The 25,153-nt window shown below is 45.6% G+C and overlaps 2 protein-coding genes across 3 annotated transcripts; both read right to left on the reverse strand.

Annotated features, from left to right (window-relative positions):
• Window positions 1–628: 628 nt before the first annotated feature.
• Window positions 629–10,961, reverse strand: LOC121870974. 2 transcript variants are annotated; one of them, XM_042372971.1, is made up of 3 exons: window positions 10,812–10,961; window positions 4,477–4,666; window positions 629–4,223 (listed from the first exon to the last, which is right to left on the reverse strand). In XM_042372971.1, exons 2-3 carry the CDS (start codon window positions 4,650–4,652, stop codon window positions 3,536–3,538), a joined length of 864 nt encoding a protein of 287 aa, XP_042228905.1. In that variant the 5' UTR covers window positions 4,653–4,666; window positions 10,812–10,961; the 3' UTR covers window positions 629–3,535. The 2 variants fall into 2 exon arrangements, with proteins under 2 accessions (XP_042228905.1, XP_042228904.1); XM_042372970.1 differs by lacking the exon at window positions 10,812–10,961 and adding an exon at window positions 5,012–5,353.
• Window positions 10,962–14,687: 3,726 nt separating this feature from the next.
• Window positions 14,688–21,072, reverse strand: LOC121870949 (basic proline-rich protein-like; the record flags this gene model as incomplete). The annotated part of the gene is given in 18 exon segments (XM_042372922.1): window positions 14,688–14,849; window positions 14,851–14,907; window positions 14,909–14,971; window positions 14,973–15,073; window positions 15,202–15,250; window positions 15,253–15,307; window positions 15,408–15,533; window positions 15,800–15,880; window positions 16,046–16,117; window positions 16,720–16,800; window positions 16,839–16,965; window positions 17,071–17,251; window positions 17,253–17,330; window positions 17,333–17,391; window positions 17,451–17,558; window positions 17,649–17,702; window positions 20,026–20,076; window positions 20,970–21,072. Coding segments are annotated over 18 exon segments (1,608 nt in total), but the record flags the coding sequence as incomplete, so codon positions are not given.
• Between the last annotated feature and the right edge of the window lie 4,081 nt (window positions 21,073–25,153).

Genomic DNA, 25,153 nt, shown 5'->3' on the forward strand with positions numbered 1-25,153 from the left:
AGGCTTATTTTACCTGATGATTAACCACTTATTTCACCTGACGATGAACCACCTTTAACCCTAGGTAGTGTTAAGGTGTTAAATCACCAGGTGAATCAGGTTAGGGTGATTTATCGTCACGTTTATTTATATCCTCGGTTGTCAATTAGTATTTTAATTTTTTCTCATTACTTAAAAGTTGTCTTAAGTTACCTGATAAAGTAATCATATAACTTTCCTTCAGTTATCTTATCAATATTATCTGTTAAGAATAGCTTCTCAATTCAGGGTTTATCTTCCTCTATGCCAATCCATTTCTCTCTTAATCTCATTTTATATTAATTATTTTTTTCCATTATCTGAGTATTTCTTTTCTGTATATTATCAATCTTATTCAGGGAAGAATTTCAGTCAGCTCTTACAATATTTTTCATTACGGTGGGTCATTATTCATATTACAGGGAAAGTACTTGTATTTTTATGAGTAATTACAGGTAGGTTTTATGAGTAATTACAGGTATTTTCATGAGTAATTACAGGTAGTTTTCATGGGTAATTACAGGTAGCTTTCATGAGTAATGAGAGGTAGTTTTCATGAGTAATTACAGACAGGTACAGCAATACCCAAGAGTAGAATAAAAGAGTTGGGTTAAGTTTCATATCATATATTTGGAAAATTCACAAAATACAAGATAACAAGTTAATACACCTCTCTTACGTGTTTGGCAGGAACAAAACATCCCTTATCTTTTTCGTTTATAGCATCACCACTACCTATGTCACTTGTAAATAGCGTCATCACTACATAGCATAGTCACTACCTATGTCGATAATGTAAGCCAGGTGTGACATCACTAACACCCCCCCCCCTCCCTACAAGACACATCCCGGAGCGTCCTTGGGTGTGGTCACGACCCACCAGCCTCTCACACACACTTTTATAAAGATTTCTAATGTCCACAGCCTCCAGAACCTACATCCTCCCTACAGCTGTGTACACGTGACGCGCCAGTGACTAAAAACTGACTGGAGGAGGCTGGTGGCAGCACAGGAAACACACGCCCAAGACGACCCCTGGCGGCCTATTTTTGTACATTAAGACCCAGTTTTCAAACTTATATTACAAAAGTTTTACAATTGTGCTAAACCGTTATCCTTTACAAGGTCTTTGTTAACAGGATGGTAAAGAATTAAAATAATAATAATAAAACTAAATTACTCTGCAAACACAATCACTTTGTGAAGAAAAAAGAAATATTGATAAAAGAAAAAACAAGAACTATAAGACCTGGTTTGTACAAGTAGTGGGAGTCATACAACCACTCATGACTCTCCCGTCACAAATATACAGACATATTAGGGTGAGCCAGCGGCCGTATGAACCACTACTCATAGCAGCAGTTTAGGTCCACGTTGTAAACTGACAACTCAGCGAGCGTGTGGTCACAGCCTATTCTCTACCAACACAACCTACTCGGCTGTAAAATTTTGTCAGTAGACACATAAAATTGTCTAAATTACGTAAACAACGGATACAGGAAATGTCAGTTACAGAATTTGGCGACTTTACGTCCGCTAAACTGCTTTTTGTGACGTCAGATTTTAAGACGAGAACACGCAAGACTAAACAGCTGTTAATAAGGGATTCAAAATTTAGACAATTCAGTTCAGGGAAACATTGTTGCAAGTCAACAAATAATTAAGTATTAACTGTGAGCCAAGGTTTCGCCTACAATGACGTCACCCAAGGTAGCTTGCTGGCAGCATTAGTCCTCGTGCGGAGGATCAATGTCACGAGCAGTGGATGACGTCACCTGGAGCTGGATCGCCTGGTGCCCTCGTTGTTGTCTCAATTTACTAAGTATAAATAATATGAAAGTCAGAATAAATAATTCATACAACCTTTCTTATGTAAATAAATGTGATATATTATACATGTCTTGAAAATCGTTGGTAATTGTATTATCGACTACGTAATATGATACAATAGTTGGAACAAAATATTTATACAAACTACATTTTGGTATTTTGACATGGTGACTTTTTCATGGAGAATATTACTATTTTTACAAACTAAATACAAATAGCTCTTAATCATAACAAAATTCTTCATCCATATACATTTGTACAATATACAAAATTGTAAAAAGTAATTCTACTTTATGCGATGATCAGATGGTACTCAGGGATGTACACGCCGACAACAGTGTTTCTGGGGGAGGAAGAGGAAGAGGGGACGGGACACGGGGCGGCGCAACTACAGACTTGGTGTGTTATTGGACCTCAAGGCGATATGGAGTTTCTTATTTTGAATAATTTCCTAAATGATCACAAATGGCAGTGATTTGACAAGCATTACGGTAGTGGTTATGTTGAGCTAGTTGAGGGAGCGAGATAGAGAGGGAGCTCGAAAAATTGGAACATTGTGACCAGACATCAGGCTACACACTCCACATCCCGCTTACTCCATGACAGTGTTGAGATTGTCCACTTATTTACTTATGTTTGAGTCCAAATCTGCAGAACACCGCCACAAACCAAAACAAAGAACTTTGGACAAACAAGGACTAGACAACAAAATGCCTGTTAGTTCTACACAACTAATACTTGGGGCAGCGACTGACTGGGGGAACACACATGAGCCCTTGCTACCAAACCACACCCACTCTTCTGCACCTTCACTAGCTGCCAGCGTTGTGAGCTTCCGTCACTAGATGTCTCACGGGTCTCAACCGTCTCTTCGAGTTTGGGTTGTGTACAAAATATCATTCAACACACTTTGTATAAAACAGTTAAATGAAGCCGTTGAGAGGGCAGGACGGAGAGCATTACGCCATCAAGCCTTGACCACCATCTTACGAAGGTGTTAACAATGAGGACGCTGACGTGAGTTGTTCCCCCAAGTCAGTTGTGGCCACCTGGGTACATTTCCGAACTCTACGCTGACCTACTGGAGGGCTCCGTTACACAATGCCCTCGTGAATTACCACGTTTGAAACAAGTCGGAAATGACCTTCACCAATTAAATGTCTCATCACTTGGTATGAGTTTGCTGACACACGATGTGGTAGCACAAGAATTCGAAACGAAGACAAGTTGCCGTATGTAAGTTATTGTGGCGAGGATGAATACTGATAATAATGATGATGATGTGTATGATGAGCGAATGAATATTATCATTATACATAATAATCCACGGCATTCCCTTTCTCTTCTGGTAATAAGCACAACATATCAGTGAGGGCGACGGCTTGGTGCCGCCCCACCGTGGGTAGTGGGCCGCCTAGCACCAGGGGTCTGCCCCACACCACCACACAGCACGACGTGGGCTCCTAGGCCCCGCCTGCTCCACCACTTCACTCAGGCACTGCACGAGTCAGGGGTCCGCGTAATAATGGTAAGATCACAGCTGATAACACTTGATGAATCACACACAGGTCCGGGGGCCGCCCAGCACAGTGATTGCACCTCTTTGGCATGGCACTGCAGTCAACGCGAGTCACTACTGCCGCTGCTGCTCTTGCTGCTGGAGATCGCCAACAGCATCACACGCGCGTTACGACTCCAAGGAGGCAATGAGGCTGTGGAACACTACTGACTGGAGGTCGTTCCCCAAGAGTGAGGCGTGCCCGCAGGCGTACTGCTGCTGTTGCGGCCTGGACCAGTCATAGTAGCTACCGCTGGAGGTGACGCTGGTACTATAACTTGTAGTGTTGTTGCTACAGCTTACAGTGTTGGTAGTAGTGTTATTGTTGGCAGCGGGGGAAGGAGTACTTGAGGTGGGTAAGGTGCAGGAGTATGGTGATGAGTAAGGCGTGTCTGGGCGGGGCGGCGTGGGTGTTCCGGGACGGGGCTGCGACAAAGAGTCCGTAGTGAACGTCTCGTACAGGTCCCGTAGAATCTCTTGTGTGTCGTCCACCAATCCACGGCCGTCGTCCTTTTGATCCATCTCACACTGCAGCCTTGTTTCACACGCCTCCCTGGAGTTCTCCTTATCATCGTCATGGAAGAGTTTGGGCCTCTTAGCCGGAGGCGCTGGGTCATCCTCGTCCAGGGCGGTGAGAGGCGTGTGGGCGGGTTGACCGTACACGCTCAGCACGTCGGACACCTGCATGTCACAGGGAGGGGAGGGGGAGCGGGGGCGGGAGGCAGACAGATACGAGGGAGACACGTTAGTGCTGCCAGCCCGGTGACGTGCCAGCTTCTCCTCTCGAGCCTCACGCTGCAGTCGTCTCAGTGTGTTCCTAGAGAAGATAGAAACAGTTTTTAGTCACTAGTTCACAATGTTACAGTATTTATAATCCTTAATTCTAAAAATAATATGTAGACCAATTCGTTAAAAAAATTCCCATTAAGCGGTCTTAAAAAATTGCATGACATATTATGATCTAAAAAAAATCACCTCAATCTAGTTTTTAAAAAGTCTCCAAAGAATTCATGTCTCAAAAATATTAATTCAAGTTATTTGTCAAAACTCGGGAAGTGGTTCATACTCACTTGATAAGCACAACTCTCCGAAGGCCACTCTCATGGTCTTCAATGGTGCGGTACTTTTCGTTGGAGAGTCGAATCACCCGTTTGCGCTCCTCACGTACGCGGAACTTGTAGGTGGCGAGAGTACCACGTCGTGCACTGGGGTGGTTCGGCCACACACCACTGGCGTCGATGGCCATACTCGGACTACCACCTGTGTCAACAAGAGAAAAAAAAAGTTACACAACTATACACACACACACACACTGTATTATACACAGCATTAATAAAAACAACCGTAAAAGACACAGTACAACAGCTCAGTATCTGCTGTATACTGACAACTTTACAGACTAAGACAAATCAGACTAATTATTTTCAAATTTCTTTAAACTTTATTTGGATAAATTACCAAAATCAAAGTCACCCACAAGTCACTGTGACCCTACCATAGGCCATCACCAAGGTATGACTCATCAACACTTCAGTGAACGACAAAGTCTAAAACGTTACACAAGTGAATATAACAAAACAAATACCACTGAGGAAGGCTTCGTACCTCTATGTCTCAATGTCACCATTATGCACGATAGGCGACAGCTTAAGTTCAACTGTTGCTAATATCCAAGAACTGTGTCCAAAGTCTACTATGACGTAAGTTTATTTTTCCCGGGACTATGGGACAGTAGCCTCGGAGCTCACTACCACCCGACCGACAGCACACTTGTTGCTTGGGTATCTGAGTCAGTCGCTCTCATGCAGCCCCACCACCACCAGGGCCAACCAGCCACCAACGTGTGACGCCTCTGCCTTTACCACGAAACGCAACCTGACGCCCTCGCAGTTCCCTGGGTTTCAAAGAGTTTCGCTCACCCTGCTCGCCCACTCTCTCGGGCGATGTAGACGAATAGAACTGGTAGAAAACGAGAGTGGTGGGACGAGTGGCAACTAAAGTAGGCGTGATTTTCCCTCTCGAACCAATCACAGGCTCAGTTAGCTGTGACGTCACGCCAACGTCACTTGGTCACGTCAACATCAGTATGACGTTGCATGTGGGCGCTAGTTGTAATGCCAATTGTCGCACCATGTTTATTACACTACTTACAACATGAATAATAAATGCAGCACAATTTTTGTCTTAAAATGATCCTTTAGCATGTCAGTAAATACCCCTAGTAGTGTTGTAGAGACCCTCAGCGATAAATCATCTCGTGTTCCTGGAATGCACCGTTCTGTGGAGCGGCGGACATCCTGGCTCTCAGTAAAGACAATGACGTCACAAAGTCCCAGAATCCTCATATGCGTCCAGGGCCGTATGAGCAAGGGACATGCCCCGCTCCTAGTGGGCTGCGATATCTGACATTTAATTAGAATAACCTTACACTACACACAGACGTATCGTCTAATAAACAGGAATCATCTCCCAGACAGCAACACGTAATGAGGAAAATTAAAAGGTGTGGAGGGAGATTACCCCTGAGAGCTCTCGGAAAGTCCGCAAGTTCCCTGTAAATATGCTGCCGCACCTTCCTCACTTCCCTGCGACTTCTTAAGATAAGCGGCGGCCTTGAAGATATATGGAGCCATGACAGCTGGTCAGTTCTACCCCTGGGCACTCATTCAACCACGCTACACACATTTATACAACTTTAAAGTTAGCACTGACAGACTAGTCGTACTAAAGCGGCAATCCGATATAAATTTTCAAGGACACTAAAGACTGAGTTCATACCGGAGTGGCTGTTCCCTTGAGTGACACAGTTTGAAACTTAAAAACTTTCAAAGGAAATGAGAACCAATGTGGCGGGAAAACATACGGGATGTTATATGATACTGTGTATGTGCAACAACACAAGTACTTAACAATGAAAACGACACATCTTTCCTCCTGGGGGGATTTTCCTGGATAAGATGCGTCATTGGTCCTGGCCAGATACGTCATCCTTACACTCGGAAAACACTAGTGAGTGAAGAAAATAACAATATACAGTATAATAATATTTCCTACTTTAACAGTCAGTACTACTGGCAATGAATATGTAAGTTAAAAGGGAACTTTACGCCACTCAAGAACATATCCAATTCAACATTCTTACGCTTTCAACACAGTTGTGATAAAAGCATAATAAAAACAATAACGTATCCTTTAATTTACATCATCGACAGAGCACCCATAGGTGGAGTTCTCCCCCGCCCCCCAAATCCCCAGGTCGTGCTGAGTTACCAATTCGTTGCTTTAACTGCTCCCCTCGCGTGGGTCTGGGGAAAACATGTCGTACCGGGTGGAGATTCCCGATCCAAGGCTAACTAAATGTATGGAGACGACGACGTCCCAATATATCGTACCGCAGACTTGCAATACTGTTACTACATCTGTCTCAACAATACATCATATTTAGCACGTGATGCAATTTACATGTGTAATTATCCTATAAACTTATACATACAGAGAGTTTTTATAAACTTCAATTTACTTCACATCTAAACAATTATCAGCACACGTACACGTGCCTCTATGGAAGGCTGTAACTGAAGCTTCCCTTTACAGTTCTTAAAATATTTCTTCAAAACTTTAATAAGTAATGAAACAAAAATGAATGAGTCGGCGTTTAACACCTAATGCCATAATTCATAGTCTTTTCATTTTCCCACGGTGCCCCAGGCTACCAGCTGACAAGTTACTGAGACTTTAACAGTAATGCTAATCTTAACATAATTAGCACGACCTAAGGTCTCTTTTACTGGTGCTTTACTACCTTAATCGTAAAACACACTCAATAAAGTAACAACCGCACGAACCCAAGAACTAAGTATTACAGAACCAACCAACAATCATCGCCTAACAGACATACTGTACTGTGCAATTATAAGAAATTAAACTCAAGAGATACTTTACTACGTTAATACACACTTAGAACCTATTTAAGAATGCCTGCCATTATAAAAAAAAATTAAGCATATACGATACATAAAACACATTATGAAAAAATAAATCCCTTAAATGCTCATGTTTAATATAAAATAACATTTGTCAAAGCTCCTTAGTGACATAATCCGGTGTAAACTCGACCAGATACTATCATATGTTCTCCAACAACACCGGCGAGACGCTGCCGGAACATGTCGTACCGCACCACCACCACCTCACTCTACTCTCGTCTGGTGATTTTCACCTACATTCTTATCGACCAATATTTTCTTAACGATGTTTTAACCATTTATTGCACGGCAGTTGCTTTACAGAAAACAAGACTTTATTAAACATTAACAAAATGTAAGACCATATTTTAATAGTGAAATTAGGCGGTGTCCAGGAAACGTAAAAACCAACCAAATATATGGAGCAAGGACAAATAATACCTAGAACATGGTAAAACACCGTCTTAATGGTTACTGAACCAATTTCACTCAATATTTACCATTATCGAGTATGTTTTAATTGGACAATGATCACCTTACACGCCATCCTTTTCTCAACCACAACGACCTGCACCAGCCGCTACCCATCCCCCCCACCCTCCACTAACATCTGTAGGGCAGATCCTCTCCCCTCTCTCCCACGCCGCCCAAAATGTAAAGTTCCCTCCCCCCTAACCGCTCACACAATACCGCTACTGTCGTGATAACGTTCATAAAATACTATTCTCAGAACCACGTATTCGCTCTGATTAACATAACCAGAAAAAGGGTTAGAGTAACCTTCAGTGCTTGCTGGCAAGACGGTCAAACTACAACCTAATCGATCTTGAGGCCACACATTGGGTGGCGGCCACAAGGATGTGGGTCAACGGGTGTAGACTCATGAGGGAGGGGCTCAAGCCGTCGGCGTTGTGTACATTGTAGCCTTGCATCCTCGCATGTCAGCGAGATACGCCAAACCTGCTACGTTGATCCACGTAACTGGAAGCGGATTTAAAGCTACTCCACCAACAGATTAATTGTCATTCAATGGCTAGCACGTTGAGGCGAGTGAATCCACACCCTCACCCATAGTCATTTATAAGCACAGGTCAACAAATGATGATCTGCATGAATAGAATATATGCTGGTGATGGGTAGAGGCTAACACGTGCCTATGTGCGTAGGAGCGTGTGTGCGTCTCCGAGAGCGTGTAAGTGGGACAGGGTCAGCTGGGCCAGGTTCACACAGTCCCAGGGACGCGACGCTGCTGCTGCCAGGGGGCCGGGGTAGCGGAAGAGAAAGACGGAAGGTAGAACAGTCCCAGGGATGGGTGACGGGCCCAGCCAGGTGGAACAGGAGGCATTTCAAAACGCCAGATGAAATATTTGTTAACAATAAGCAAAAACAAATTTGTTTCATTAAAATCAAAGTGAAATTTTGACAGGATAACAAGCAGCTTGTATTGATACTTCAGTCACCAACTGTTTACAGAAATAGAACGCCTTATACGAGCAAACTACTGAATTCCTTATAGAACGTCAAGTGCAGGCCAGCGAGACGACAATCAGCAAAGCACTTGTTGAAATCCATGCCAAGGCTACTGCGTCAAAATCTTCAACTAATGATGAAAACCGTCACCTCTGACAAGCGACTGCTATAAACCAATGACACATACTGCCAGGTTGCAAAGTCCCCACAAAGCATCACCCCAGGTTTTAAATGATGCAACTACTGAACAAAATGTTTGCTCAGCAGCTTTAAAGCTTTAGGATTCGCACTACATACTGATATAATCTTCCCAGCTCATAAACATATCCGTGATGCCAGAAAGAGTTTCACCCCATCAGCAACAGACAGGCTGCTGTGATCACCAGGCTCCACACTTTCTCTCCTCCAAAGCACCAGCACTAAACTTCAGCCGATACTAGCCTAGACCGCCGTTAGTATTCTCGGACCCTGAATACTGGCAGCCAGGTGCTCCACAAAACAGGGGGATACTGCGGTGGGAACATTGCCGTGGTGGGGAGGGTACACGATAGCTAAGGTGAGGCGGCCTTCACCATAATCACCTGTCTTCCATTTGTATCGACACTGCAACCTTGGTGCACCGTCAACCACAATTGCTTCCGTGTGGGGTCATGATGGTGTATTATTAATCTCATTATTTGATGGGGACAAACTGCACTTGTTATTATTAAAATTAGGTCACACATACACATCCTTCACCTGTTACCACTTTAATATAACACAAAACCTAAGTTCAACAACATCTATATTGGAAAAATAAAGTCCATAAACAAATTATATTACATCCAACAATAATTACAATACATATATCGCACTCAGACCTAGCAACAGCACGAATTTTTATCAACACAACATTTTCAGCCTCCTTTCTCTTCCCATCACCAAGTGCGACCTTTCTTTAAAAAAACAACCATATTCCCCGCACACAAGTTAAAACAACACAATATTCACAAATACACAGAAATATCCCTTCTCGGTCGTGTTGGGTTGAGGCGACCTACTTGTGTGAGACACGGAAACTAGCCTGTGTGTGGGAGCCAGCAGTGGAGCCTCACCAAGCACTAGTGGTATTATTCACTATTGTGCAATGTTGGACGAACAACCTGACACAATGACACTACTCGTGCGTCGCTACATAGTTTAATTTGTCAAAATTCCTATCCACATCTTTTAAAATTTTAACTAGTTCTCACGATAACCATACTAACATTTCTGGAGTATTATCCTTGTTTATGAAAGATAATAACTACTAAAAATCGTTCAGATTCATTTTGTTTATAAAATTAACAATTACTCGTGATTATAGTTAATGCTCACCAGGAAACTAAAAACACGATAAATTATGACAAAGTCCCCAACACTTGTAAAAGGTTAATAACTTGTTAATCGTTTTATATTAACATAGAGGTTCCGTGTGAAATGTGCCATCACCTCGTAGGCTTGCAGTAACACCCTACAAGACAACGTGTGAACACCACCACTGCTAAAGATGACTTAACTAGTGCAGCTACACGCCAACCGTGCGAACTGTTGTCCGGAACCGTTACCTCCTTCGTGAGGTTGTGATCACACTACAGTTCGCTCCACTCCTCCCGTCCCGCTATGGGTGGACACACGCAAGCATCACCCACAACCCGGGTATCAGCACTATGCTAAAAACCTAAGTTCCAAAACCCGACACTCATAAGTACTTACGAAAATCCGATTGAAACTTCTCTTTATATGTCCACAACGCTTAAATCTATTTAGTAATACACTTTTCATCAGGTTAAATTCCAATACGGACATAATGAAATAATTTATAAAATACAGGAAATTAACAAATGACTTCGCAATGTCTGTTAAACAAATTGTCACAAAGACACTATCACCGCACAACTTCACAACACTCTTAACTCAAGACTAAATAACCGTATAAGCACATTACACACCTGGTAACACTCAGAATAAGATATATAATCCAAAGGACGAGCTTTAAACGTTTTTCAGAAAGTGCTCTTCTTCACACAAACTTTCTAACCAGGAGCTGAGGTGTAACACGTCTGCTCGCAGTGAGAGCCTAATCTAAACTGAAACATCTGACCAGCTGCTGCAGGCAAAACGTCACTGGAAGTGTATAGAAAACGGGCACACAAGTTCGATCCTCAGCTCCCAGGTATTTAAAGGCTCTTTAAAAATTAAACAAACGCTCAAAATGCATTTTCATTTCACTTGAAAAATAATACGGATAAAATGCGATGAATATTCCACAAAACAGAAAAAACTGGTATGAGCCAGACAACGGTATCCACTTTTGTTCTCCATTTTCTACATCCTCCATAGTGGTGAGCTGAGCAGGGCTGCCAACCTCCGGGGCCGTTCACCAAGGACAAAGCCAGTGAAAGCGTGTATGGAATACCTATGGTGGAGGTTAGGTTATGATTGTTCCCGATCACTGATTTATATGCTGCTCATTACACGTCACACTTGTATAAGATGATGACTTATTAAGGTATTTTAGTGAGGGTTTACTGTTTTTCTGCTCCTTTTGCATGTTACCGTATTCTTACGTTTAAAAAAACGTTCAGTTAACCATAAAATATTTAGAAATATTTTAAATTCATGAAGCAAATTCGCATAAACTTTGCGTGCCACTGAAAAGCAACTTGTCCAGAGCAAATTAGTTGATGCAAGTAAAGCCAAAGTAAAAGTTTTACATTGGCAATTAAGTATAACGGGTGCGCACCCTTTAACACATATGAACACAATGTAAACAATAAATCACTTTAACTCTTGGACACAGCAACTGCACCACGTCTGTTCACCAGTAGGCCTGTGTAAGCATATCGCTGCCATTATCACAGTATGGGCAGGTTATCAGCGCCAGGTACGCGGGTCTCGTCGTGTAAACCCCGTCATTCCGGCTCGCTAGCCAGCCGGGACCAGCCGCGCCTCCCTCCCACCCTCACACACTCTTACACACGTACGCACACACACACACACACAGCGCCTCTACTCCTCAATCTAAACGTTTAGGGTTTCTTTTGTTTCTCATGCCTCCGTTACACTGTATTGTAGACTTTACAGTTATTTCCACGTCACATTACTCCAAGATTTTAACCCACTGTACAGGTCTTTTAATAATAATTGATTTTTTTGGGTGTGTATCTTTGTACTATCATAAATAATTTAGTGAAGTGAATGATATATTGATCTATGCAACGTCACTCTTATCTCCGGGTGTGATTGATGTCACTGATAACACAAGAGGGAATCTTGGCTTCATAATTTTGAAGTTTACAGAATATTGATGATGGTGGTCAGTGGTAGTGATTTTGGGAAGCCAATTCAGAGGTTCAAAGTCAGTTTGTTCTTATGTTTACCGGATTACCTGAGGATTAGCCCCCTAGTTTACTTCACTGAATGTTTAACACCTGTACGCCACCTATGTTACGTGAGGTTATGTTATGTGAGGTTAAGTTATGTAATGTTAGGTTAAGCTAGCATCGTGATAGGTTAGCGTTATGTTATGTATTGTGAGGTTAGATTATGTAAAGTTAGGTTAGGTTATGTTAGGTTTACGTTATATTATGTAATGTGAGGTTAGTTACACACACTCACACACACAGTATCACGCGGTTTCACACCACCTACGAACCCCTGATCTGGCCTCCTAAACAAAAAAAAAATCGATTTATTGGTAACCCTCATCTCTACAAGAACATATGGCACCATACAGTCAGCTTACCATCACCATAACATAGTCTACTGTGTTAATATTATATACTAAATATATAATAACAACACATCATAATTATCTCAACCTATATATAAACATTTTTATTTACTTAGTCTACTACGAGCCTAAAATGAATTCACTACGAGCCTAAAAAAATCCACTACGAGCCTAAAATGAATCCACTACGAGCCTAAAATGAATCCACTACGAACCAATGAATCCACTACGAACCTAAAACGAATCCACTACGAGCCGAAAATGAATCCACTTAGATGCACAAATATTAGTTTTAATAGTATTAGTGTACAGTAGTTATAAGTGAATACTGGTCTCTGGTATTTATAATCTACAATGAGAGGTGAACCTATTGTTTACATGTGAGCGTGTGGGTTACGTGGCTCAATACTGTTGCTTTAACGGAAGTCAAATGAGCCACTTTAGAATCAATAACGATGTTTAGTATGACTTTTATCACTGGACACATTATTATTATTATTATTATTATTATTATTATTATTATTATTATTATGACTTGTTATTATTATTATTATTATTATTATTGTTATTATTATTATTATTATTATTATTATTATTATTATTATGACTGTTGTTGTTGTTGTTATTATTATTATTATTATTATTATTATTATTATTATTATTATTATTATTATTATTATTATTATTATTATGATTAATTTCACCCATTGAGCAAGACAGCAAAATCTTCACACACATGTACTGAACAATACCGCCTCAGGTACAAACAGGTGTATTAGTTACTATAAGGAAGCAGTGATTACCAGGTTAACATTTAGTAAGTATAATGTATTCAGTTCATTATCTTAGTGAGCATTATATACCAGAGAAGAGAGAGAGAGAGAGAGAGAGAGGGGGGGGGCAAGGTTAAATGTGTGAGGGGTGGTTACTTCTTTACACAATATACAAACTCATTAAAATATACACAACATACACAACTAATAATCCACCATCATACACAATACTTAAACACAAATCAACAATAAACACCATCACATTAACACACCATCACCAGGGATTCATTAAAGCAACAGACAATTTACTTATCATTAATATCAGAATCAGGTAAGGCCACTCAAGGTCGCCATCCCAACAGTTGGTACCCCTGTCAAAGGTGGTTCACGAAGATACGTACCAGAAGGTGGAAGTTTTTTTATGCAGTGTGAGAGAAACATCTATTTCAAAGGGAACAGAGAAACAACACAACACTACCTGGAGATTCGTTTCCTCTGGGTTAAGACACGTGTAAATTAATCAAACTAATGCTATCTACGGGGTGAGGCTGGGTGAGGTTGGGTTGGGTTGTGTGGGGGTGAGGTTGTGTGGGGTGAGGCTGGGTTGGGTTGGGTTGTGTGGGGGTGAGGTGAGGTTGGGTTGGGTTGTGTAGGGTGAGGTTGTGTGGGGGTGAGGTTGGGTTGGGTGGGGCTGAGGTAGTGTGTGGAGTCAAGCAGGAGATAAAGGAGGAGGCAAGTAGGAGGAAAGCAGGAGATGAAGGAGGGGGCAAGCAGGAGGCAAGCAGGAGATGAAGGAGGAGGCAAGTGGGAGAGATGAAGAAACAAGCAGGAGGCAAGCAGGAGATGAAGAGGGGGCAAGCAGGAGGCAAGCAGAAGATGAAGGAGGAGGCAAGCAGGAGATGAAGGAGGAGGCAAGCAGCAGATGAAAAAAACAAGCAAGAAGCAAGCAGGAGATGAAGAAAACAAGCAGGAGGCAAGCAGAAGATGAAGGAGGAGGCAAGCAGGAGGCAAGCAGGAGATGAAGGTGCAGTCAGGAGTCCAGACTATCAGGGGTATGGGAGGGAGGTGTTGGTGAGGATGAGTTACGCTTATCCCCAACACACGACCATTTCCCGGCTGCAAGAACGTGACTGGGGTGGAGGATGGTGGTGGTGGTGGATGAGTGGTGGTGGATGGTGGTGGTGATAGTGGTGGTGAATGGTGGTGGTGGTGGTGGAGGATGGTGGTCGTGGTGGTGGTGGTGGTGGTGGTGGTGGTGGTAGGATGGTGGGGTGGTGGTGGGTGATGATGATTGTGGTGGAGGATGGTGGTCGTGGTGGTGGTGGTGGTGGTGGTGGTGGTGGTGGTGGTGATGGTGATGGTGGTGGTGGGAGATGGTGGTGGTGGTGGGAGGATGGTGGTGGTGGTGGGGGGAGGGAGGGTGGTGGTGGTAGTGGAGGATGGTGGTGGTGGTGGTGGGAGGGTGGTGGTGGTGGGGGAGGATGGTGGTGGTGGTGGTGGTGGTGGTGGTGGTGGTGGTGGTGGTGGTGGTGGTGGTGGGTGGTGGTGGGGAGGATGGTGGTGGTGGTGGTGGTGGTGGTGGTGGTGGTGGTGGTGGTGGAGGATGGTGGTGGTGGTGGTGGGGGGGAGGGATGGTGGTGGTGGTGGTGGGGTGGTGGTGGTGGTGGTGGTGGTGGTGGTGGTGGAGGTGGTAGTGGTGGTGGGGAAGGATGGTGGTAGTGGTGGTGGAGGATGGTGGTGGTGGTGGTGGGATGGTGGAGGTGGTGATGGGGGAGGATGGTGGTGGTGGTGGAGGATGGTGGTGGTGGTGGTGGAGGATGGTGGTCGTGGTGAGTGGTGGTGGTGGTGGTGGTGGTGGTGGTGGTGGTGAGATTGGTGGAGGGATGGTGGTGGTGGTGGTGGTGGTGGTGGTGGTGGTGGTAGTGGTGGTGGAGGGATGGTGTGGTGATGGTGGTGGGGAAGGATGGTGGTAGTGGTGGTGGTGGGGGGAGGATGGTGGTGGTGAGGTGGGTGGTGGTGATGATGGTGTGGTGGAGGATGGTGGTGGTGGTAGTGGTGGTGGTGGGGAGGATGGTGGTGGTGGTGGGGATGGTGGTGGTGGTGGTGGGGAGGGTGGTGGTGGTGGGGAGGATGGTGGTGGTGGTGGTGGTGGTGGTGGTGGTGGGTGGTGGTGGATGGTTGGATGGTGGTGGTGGAGGATTGGTGTGGTGGTAGTGGTGGTGGGGAGGATGGTGGTGGTGGGGGGAGGATGGTGGTGGTGGGGGAGGATGGTGGTGGTGGTGGGGGAGGGATGGTGGTGGTGGTGGGGAGGATGGTGGTAGTGGTGTGGGGGAAGGATGGTGGTGGTGGGGAGGATGGTGAGTGGTGGTGGTAGTGGAGGATGGTGGTGGTGGTGGGGGAGTTGAGTTGGAGGATGGTGGTGGGGAGGGATGGTGGTGGTGGTGGTGGGGAGGATGGTGGTAGTGGTGGTGGTGGTGGTGGGGAGGATGGTTGTGGTGGTGGTGGGGGAGGATGGTGGTAGTGGTGGTTGTGGTGGAGGGTGATAGTAGGAAAGGAGGATGGTGGCAGAGGGGAGGAAGGTTCACTCAGTCAATGGTGGTGACAGTATATATCACTTCCTGTTCACTCTTACTTTACCCATGATAACTCGGGCGCTGAGCGATAGTGTGTCGGTTGTGGTGGAGGTAGTGGTGGTTGTGGTGGAGGTAGTGGTGGTTGTGGTTGTGGTGGTGGTGTTGATGGTGGTGGTGTTGATGGTGACAGTGGTGGTGTTGGTAGGGTGGCAGATGTCAAGGTGGTGGTGGTGGTGGCAGGTGTCAGATCTGGGCGGTGACGCACTCTGTTCTCACAGACAGCGCTACCAACCAATGACGTATCACACCCCACTTTCCTCTATCTCTAAACAATTGAAAAACTCCTCTTGTTATGATTTTGTCTAATAGGGTATCATGGTTGGCCATGGTATTTTGTCTTATGGGGTAGGAGGTTAGGGAGGATGGTGGTGTGGTAGTGGTGTCCGTGGTGGTGGTAGACATTCCACACACTGCCATCATACCTGACCCCTGTATTGTCTAGTGGTGGGGTTAGCAGTAACCCCCCCCCCCTTGTATGTGTGTGTGTGTGTGTAAGTCACCCATTACACAGAATCAAGCCCATAGCCAGTGTTTATACCAATAAGTAATTAAATGTAGCTGATTATTATTATTATTATTATTATTATTAATTTTTATTATTATACCTGAACACTGTTGCTATACGTGTAATTGTATTATTTTGGCAGAGATTTTCTGACAGGGAATTATCACCATAAAGTTGTAGTGATGGGTTTGGTGAAAGTGGTGGAAGGGTGATGGTGGTGGTAGAGGTGATGGTGGTGGTAGAGGTGGTGGTGGTAGGGGTGGTGGTGGTGGTAGAGGTGGTGGTGGTGGTGGATGGTGGTGTGGTGGTAGAGGTGGGTGATGGTGGTGAGTGGTGGTGGTGGTGGGGTTGGTGGTGGTGGTGGTGGTGGGGTGGTGGTGGGGTGGTGGGGTGGTGGTGGGGTGGTGGAGGTGGTGGTTGGTGGTGGAGTTATTGGTGGTGGTGGAGGTGGTGGTGGTGAGTGGATGGTGGTGGTGGTGGTGGGGTGGTGGTGGTGGATGGTGGTGGTTGGTGGGTTGGGGTGGTGGTGGTGTGGTTGGTGGTGGGTAGAGGTGGTGGTGGTTGGGGGTGGTGTGGGTGGGGGTGGAGGTGGTGGTGGGGTGGTTGAGGTGGTGGTGGGGTGGTGAGGTGATGGTGGGGTGAGAGGTGGTGGTGGTGGTGGTGGTGGTGGTGGTGTGGTGGTGAGGTGATGGGGTGGTAGAGGTGGTGGTGGTGATAGAGGTGGTGGTGGTGGTGGGATTGGTGGTAGAGGTTGGTGGTGGTAGAGGTGGTGGTGGTAGAGGTGGTGGTGGTGGTAGAGGTGGTGGTGGTGGTACAGGTGGTGGTGTGGTGGTACAGGTGGTGGTGGTGATGGAGGTGGTGGTGGTGGTAGAGGTGGTGGTGGTGATGGGGTGATGGTACAGTGGAATTGGTGGTGGTGGTGTGCCAAGTGGAGGAGGTGGAGGGTGGTGGGGGTGGTGGTGGTGATGGAGGTGGTGGTGGTGGTGATGGAGGTGATGGTGGAGGTGGTGATGGAGGTGGTGGTGGTGATGGAGGTGATGGTGGAGGTGGTGATGGGGTGATGGTACAAGTGGATTGGTGGTGGTGGTGTGGCAGGTGGAGGTGGGTGGTGGTGGTGGTGGGTGGTGGTGTAGAGGTGGTGGGTGGTGGTGGTGGTGGTGGTGATGGAGGTGATGGTGGAGGTGGTGATGGAGGTGATGGTACAAGTGGAATTGGTGGTGGTGGTGTAAGCCAAGTGGAGGAGGTGGAGGTGGGTGTTCCCCGTCATGAGAGGAAATACTGCCCCCTCACCCAGCCCCTCACCAGATCATCAGAACGTATCTCACTCTGGATAAATAGTATTAACGGGGCGGATGTTCTTACTCGAGCCACAGTATGAGAGAGAGAGAGAATATTTACAACAGTGTTCACGTATCAATATGTATAGTATGTGAAGGTGAATGTATGTGTGTGGTGTATGCATGTGTATGAATATGTCTGTATACGTGAGTAAATATGTGCGTGTGTATGTAAAAGTGTATGTGTGTGTGTGTGTGTATGCAAAAGTATATGTGTGTGTGTGTGTGTGTGTGTGTGTGTGTGTGTGTGTGTGTTGGTGTTCACCCGGCCCATCACTGTTGGTTAGTCAAAGAGAGAGACGTGCATCCACACACAAAATGCACTCTATCACCACCACCACCACCACACTCCCCATCACTACTACTGTCACCTCACCACCGATAGATATACCACATTAAATGACATAACACTGTGCTAAAGGATTTACTAATAGGTAACAAGTAGCGAGAAACAGGCAGGGATTGGCTGGCTGGGCTGGCTGGGCTGGCTGGGCTGGCTGGCTGGGCTGGCTGGGCTGGCTGGGTGGGTGGCTGGTGGTGGTGGAGGGTGCGTGGTCACATGTTAGCTGATAGGTAACACTTTTATAAAGGGTTATGTGGGGTTGACAGTAGTTTGGTGGAGAAGGCAGGATGAAGCCACTGTTGTTTTTTGGTGTTATTATCATAGTTACCTTAGACTGAGGTGGTGGAGGGGAAGGACGAGGAAGGAAAAACACAAGAATATGTTATTTCTGAGTGATGGAACCTTGTTGGTGTTGTTAGGGGGAGGAGGGAGGAGGAGGAAAAGTTGTATTACAGTCTTGACAAAAAAATTGAACTCCATTGTACTGTATTATAAGGGTTACTTACGACACACACACACACACACACACACACACACACACACACACACACACACACGGAAAAAAGCCTCCGGGTCACATATATTACATCAGACCAACGAGATATTATGCTTTACAATTGTGGTTACATCACTAACAAGTGTCAAAATGCAACAGTTCCTGATCACGTGAAGATCCGACACCATCACCTTACTCCACCTAACACAAGCCAGTAACCTAACCACCTTACTGCACCTAACTGACAGTTAAGGTGTTTAATCATCAGGTTAAATAGACTGGCGTGATCTCTCAGTTGCTACACGTATCTACAACACAACTACTACATCATCTACCACAGCACCTGTAGAGAGTGATAACAAACCACAAAAAACAACAACTACAACAAAAATGAATCCAAATCAAATCATCGAACTTCACAACAACACATCAGTCGCTACAACGATTGATTACACAACAAGAAATATTACACACTCTGACACTCCTCATTAACCTTGAATCTGGCCAGCGTCTGAGCCAGTCCACCAACAGGCCTCAGCAAAGGGATAACACAAGGTCCTGAATTTAGTCTTAGCGTCCACATAAAACACATACGTAATACGTGAGTACTACCTAGTTTACCTTCCTACCTTCCTCTCTCTCCCTATCTCCCTCTGTCACCCCTTCTCTCTCCCTCTCTGCTACTCCCTATCCATTTCTCCCTCCCACTCCCTATCCTTACCCCACCCACCCCCCTCTCACTCTCTCACGACCACAAAATTGATCGACTGATTCCTCCAGATCAATATTTAATCCAGTTGCTCATACGCCACGTTAGCCAAAAAGGTGGATATGAGTAAGTGAGGTGGTAGTGAATGGAGGAGAAGGAGGAAGGAAGAGAGGAGGAGTTACCTATTGGCCGGTCTCCTGCCTCACTACCACCACCACCACCAGTAGCCTCACTCAAACACCTTCAACTAGTTTATTCCAGTGTGTGTGTGTGTGTGTGTGTGTGTGTGTGAGAGAGAGAGAAAGATGGTGGGATAAGAGAACGCTGATTGAATGATTGGATGGAACTAAGGAAGGAAGGAAGGAGGGGGAGGGAAGAAACGTGAGAGAAGGAAGGAGGGACAATGGTGAAGGAATGCCTAGGGGAGGAGGGAGGAAAGGGAAGAAGAGGAGGAAGCAGAAGAGTACAGAAGAGGGAGTGAAAAGGAATATCAAGAGAAACAGTGATGGAAGACGGAGGTATGAAGAGAATGGAGGGGGAGGAGGGGTGAGGGGGGTGAGAGGGAGACGGAGAGATGAGGAGATATGGGCTTTGAGTGTGTGTGTGTGTGTGTGTGTGTGAGAAACATTTACTAGGGGTGAGGGTGGGGGGGGGGGAGGGAGGGAGGGAGGAGGGGGAGGGAGGGAGGGGAGGGTGACTTTACCTGCATTGTTACTTCCCAAACCACTGCCCTCCTCCTCCTCCCTCACCTCGCCAGGTGTAGTTAGTGAGGGAGGGCTCTCACTACCTCACCTGTCCATGGGTTTATGATCTTGGTTTATGTCTGGTTTATATCGGGATATAATTGTCTTAGTGTCACTAATTCAGTCTATTGGTTTATTTTGGTTTAGGTCGCGATGTTTTGAGTGGTTTACAATAGGGTTTTTTCTTTCTTGGTTTACGATAATTCAAATCACAGTTATTGATTTGGTTTACAATAGTTTACTTCGTGATATTGTTTTGTTTTAATAATGATTTAAGTCACATTATTGTCTTGGTTTATGTTGGTTTAATTGTTCATCAAGGAAGGTGAACACAAGATGAACAATAACACACCTCGTCAGTGTTCATCAAGGAAAAGTGAACAAAAGATGAACAATAACGCACCTCGTCAGTGTTCATCAAGGAAGGTGAACAAAAGATGAACAATAACGCACCTCGTCAGTGTTCATCAAGGAAGGTGAACACAAGATGAACTTAACTACCTGTCCTTCATTGTTAACCAAGGGAAAATATCACAGGAGTAGAGGTCGGGGAGGGAAAGGAGAAGGAGAGAGGAGAGGGATAAAGGAGGGCGAGGAGGAGGAGAGGAAAGATGAAGAATGAGGAGAGGATAAAGGAGGGGGGCGAGAGAGGGACAAGGAGAGGTGGAGAGGAGGAGAGGGAGGGTGAGGGAGAAGGAGGGGGCGAGGAGAGGGGAGAAGGAGGAGGGAGAGGAGAGAGGAGTAGGGGGAGGGAGGGAGGGGAGAGGAGAGGGAGAATGAGGGGGGAGGGAGAGGGAGGGGGGAGAGGAGAGGGAGAGGAGGAGGAGGGAGGAGGGGGGAGGGAGGGAGGAGGGGGGAGGAGAGGGAGAAGGAGGGGGAGGGAGAAGGGAGGGGGGGAGGGGAGAGGGAGAGGGAGGGGGGGAGGAGAGGGAGGGAGGGGGAGGAGGAGGGAGGAGGGGGAGAGGAGGGAGATGGAGGGGGGGAAGGGGAGGGGAGGGAGAGGAGATGAGGGAGAGGGAGGGTGAGGAAGAGGTGAGGGGAGATTGTGGGTGAAAGTTTGAGGGCCATTTTTCGGGCCATTCTGTGGTGACGGGAGGAGCAGGAGACGTGACGAAGGAAGTCGTGAGAATGGGACGAAAGAGGAGATGACAGGGTTGGAAGAGATGAGGAGAAAAGATTGGGAAGGAGGAGAGAAGAAGGGAAGGAAAGAGTGAGGAGGAGGGAAGAGGAGGAAAAACAGGGAGAGGAAAAAGGAAGAAAAAAAAAAATGTGAGAAATTGTTCAACACACAAAAATTTAGAAAATGACAGAGAAGAAATTGGAAGAATTCTCATGAGAGAGAGAGATAAACATGCATTGAACACCGACTGTCTCACTTGATGTTAGTGAGGCGTGTATGAATGGAGGAATCTCGTGGGCAATAGTACCTCTCCTCCTCTCTCTCTCTCTAGGAGCAGCAGCACGTTCCGGCGCGTGCGAGTGCGTGTGCAGGCATTACGTTCACTACAACGAGGGATATCTGCATGACAGTAGAGGAGGGAGAAAGAGAGTTGAGAAAATTGAGAGAGAGAGATATAACAAGGCCTAGATGATCACATGCTTCCGTCATTCATTACTTTCTCCCTTTCTTTATTTTCTCTCTTTATCTAAAAATCGTCGAGTGAACGTAAAAGTATCGTTTATGGACACACCTCAACAGAAATGGTCAGTGTTAGGTTAACTTTGGTTGGGTTAAGATGGTATAATTTAATTATTAGGTTAAGTTGTTATCTGGTGGACATTACAGTGATGGAACATTATGGCGATAAAGTTGAAATACCAACCATGAAGAAATTTGACCTCTCAACTCCAAGTCGATATACTATCCATTTTTAACGTTATCCTCTACCATAAAACATATAAATTTTCGTTCTAATAAACACCGATGAATAAATAGAGACAAGAACAACCGAACAATAACAATATTTCTAAGAATGAACACTGTGTAACAAGATCTTCGTCGCCATAAAACGTAAATGAACAAACGTTATACATCATTCAGAACAATAACATAAACGTTGAATAAGAATGAAGACTTATCAAGCCACTCTCTGGTTGGCCACTGACAGTAGTAAACGACTCAACTACGTAATGGCATAATGGGAGGAGGAGAGGAGTTGCTCTGTGATTGGGTGAAACTGGCCAGACTCAAGACACGCCCCATTCTCAGTCTCCTTCCCCCCCTCTTTCCCCTCACTGTGTTACAGGGAGGAGGAGGAGGGGGGTGAGGGGAGGCGTCAACAAGGAGGAAGAAGGGAGGTGAGAGAGAGAGAGAGAGAGAGAGAGAAAGAGGAAAAAAAGCAGAAGGGAGGAAAATGGAAAGAGAAGGAAGAAGATAAACGGTGAAGGGAGACACGAGATACGGGGGTTATGTAGGATAAGGAGGGAGGAAGAAGGAGGGAGGAAGAAAAGAAGGAGGAGGAAGAAGGAGGGAGGGAGGAATGATGTGGGGAAGGGGCGGGGGGTGATGTAAAATTTGCATAGCTCTCCTCCTCTTGGTTGTCTTGCTTCCATACCATGACAAAATGGCGGGGAATTGTCGAGGTTCCGCTAGGCTGGTCACTGTGGCTGTGTGTGTCTGCTACTGCCTCACTTCACCCTAGGTCTGTCAATCCTGCATCACGTCACCCTGGTTTTGTCAATCCTGCCTCACGTCACCCTGGGTCTGTCAATCCTGCCTCACTTCACCCTGGTTTGTCAATCCTGCCTCACTTCACCCTGGGTCTGTCAATCCTGCCTCACTTCACCCTGGGTCTGTCAATCCTGTCTCACTTCACCTGGGTCTGTCAATCCTGCCTCACTTCACCCTGGGTCTGTCAATCCTGCCTCCACTTCACCCCTGGGTCTGTCAATCCTGTCTCCACTTCCTGGGTCTGTCAATCCTGTCTCACTTCACCCTGGGTCTGTCAATCCTGCCTCACTTCACCCTGGGTCTGTCAACCCTGCCTCACGTCACCCTGGGTCTGTCAATCCTGCATCAGTCACTCTGGGTCTGTCAGTCATACACAAACTCAAAACTCTTAATTAAATACTGTCAATATTTTCAAACGGTTCATTAATAACTCTTTTCTTTATAGTGGATTTGAAGTTAGTAATTGTGAATGACCTGAATTAGCACCCTAGATTATTTCAACTGATGATTAACATAATTCTAAATCGGGGGTTAGGACAGGTTAGGTTAAAGGTGGGTTTAAGGTTAGGTAAAAGTGGGATAGGTTAAATCAGATATATTAAGGTAAGATAGGTTAGGTTAAGTTAGTATTGGGTTAATTAAGTTGGTCAGCGTTGAGGGAATTCTTTTCAGGTCATTCTTATATCTAACCACTGTGTAAAAATCTAAATTCCATATTGTTCTTAAAATGGGTCAGAGTCATGTGGTCAGATACAGGAGTGACCCCTCAACCTGACCCCACAGAACACCTACCTTGAACATGACCCGGGTGTGAAAGTTCTCCTGACCTGTCTTGACCTCCCACAGAGAGAGAGGCCTGACGATTAAACCTCCTACGACTAACCTAACCCTAACTCAACTGGCCACGAATTTCTATCCAATCTACGAATATGTACCAAACAGATTTAAGAATATTCAACAGATCTACGAATATCCAACAGATTTATGAATATCCAACAGACTTACGAATATTCAACAGATTTACGAATATTCAACAGATTTACGACTATCCAACAGACCCACGACCATCCACTGCAGCAAGGCGATGACACTAACACCAGGGCGGGGTCAACACTATGGCTCGACTCTTGTGATCGTCACTTGTTTTTCTGCCACTCACGGGGTAAACAAAGATTTCGGCAGGATTGACGGGGTGGGAGTATTTTCTCTCCAGGTATATGAACAAAATATTTAGGGTTATTGGCGTAGGGAGGTGAAATCTGTCTGTCTGTCTGGCTGGCTGCCTCTGTTTCTGTCTCTCTCTCTGTCTGTTTGTCTGTCTGTCTGTCTCCCCTTCTCTTTCTCTGTCACACACACATACTGTACACATACCTAGTGGAATTTCTAGCTATGATGACATTTCTATTTATGTGTCTAATTCCACTCACACATACATACATACATACACACATATACATACATACATACATACACATATACATACATACATACACACATGAGCAAGAGCTAATCTAAAACATGTTTGGATAAGAGATATATTAGCGTGTTGTGCAAGTGTGCAAGACTTGTGTTTGACTTGTGAGTTTAAGTGTTTATACTGAGTTGCAAACAAACCTGAGTCACCCCTACCTCCACACACACACTTTCATACATATATACATACATACATACATACATACATACATACACAAACACATACATATACTCTTACACACACACTTTCATACATACATACATACATACACAAACACATACATATACTCATACACACACACCGTGACCTCTGGTTATTTTGGTGGTGTGACAGGTATAGATAGCGTCGCCCACTACGCACGTGCCACCCACTCTACTGGCCATCCACACTATTGCCCACCCCACTCTACGCACCCACACCACTGGCCACCCTCTACCTGCCACAATTCTACTGGCCATCCACACTATTGTCTAATCTCTACCTGCATCTACCACACCCCCACCCTGGCCAACCCACCACACACCCCACCCACACCCACACCACTGGCCACCCCACCCAACCACACCACCGGCCACCCCCACCCACAACCACACCACCCACCCCCACCTGCCACCCACACTACAAACCCCAACCTGCCACCCACACCACTATCCACCCCACCTCACCCACACCACTGCCACCCTCACCCACACCCACACTACTGGCCACCCCCACTCCACACCCACTCATTCACCCACCCTACCTGCCAATCACACCACTACTCCACTCTTTTACTCACACCACACCACTATCCACCCACACCACACCTGACCCACACCCACACCACTGGCCACCCCCACTCACACCCACACTACTGGCCACCCCACCTGCCACC

This window comes from Homarus americanus, unplaced genomic scaffold (assembly GCF_018991925.1).
Source record: "Homarus americanus isolate GMGI-L3 unplaced genomic scaffold, GMGI_Hamer_2.0 scaffold52512, whole genome shotgun sequence".
Taxonomy (NCBI): domain Eukaryota; kingdom Metazoa; phylum Arthropoda; class Malacostraca; order Decapoda; family Nephropidae; genus Homarus; species Homarus americanus.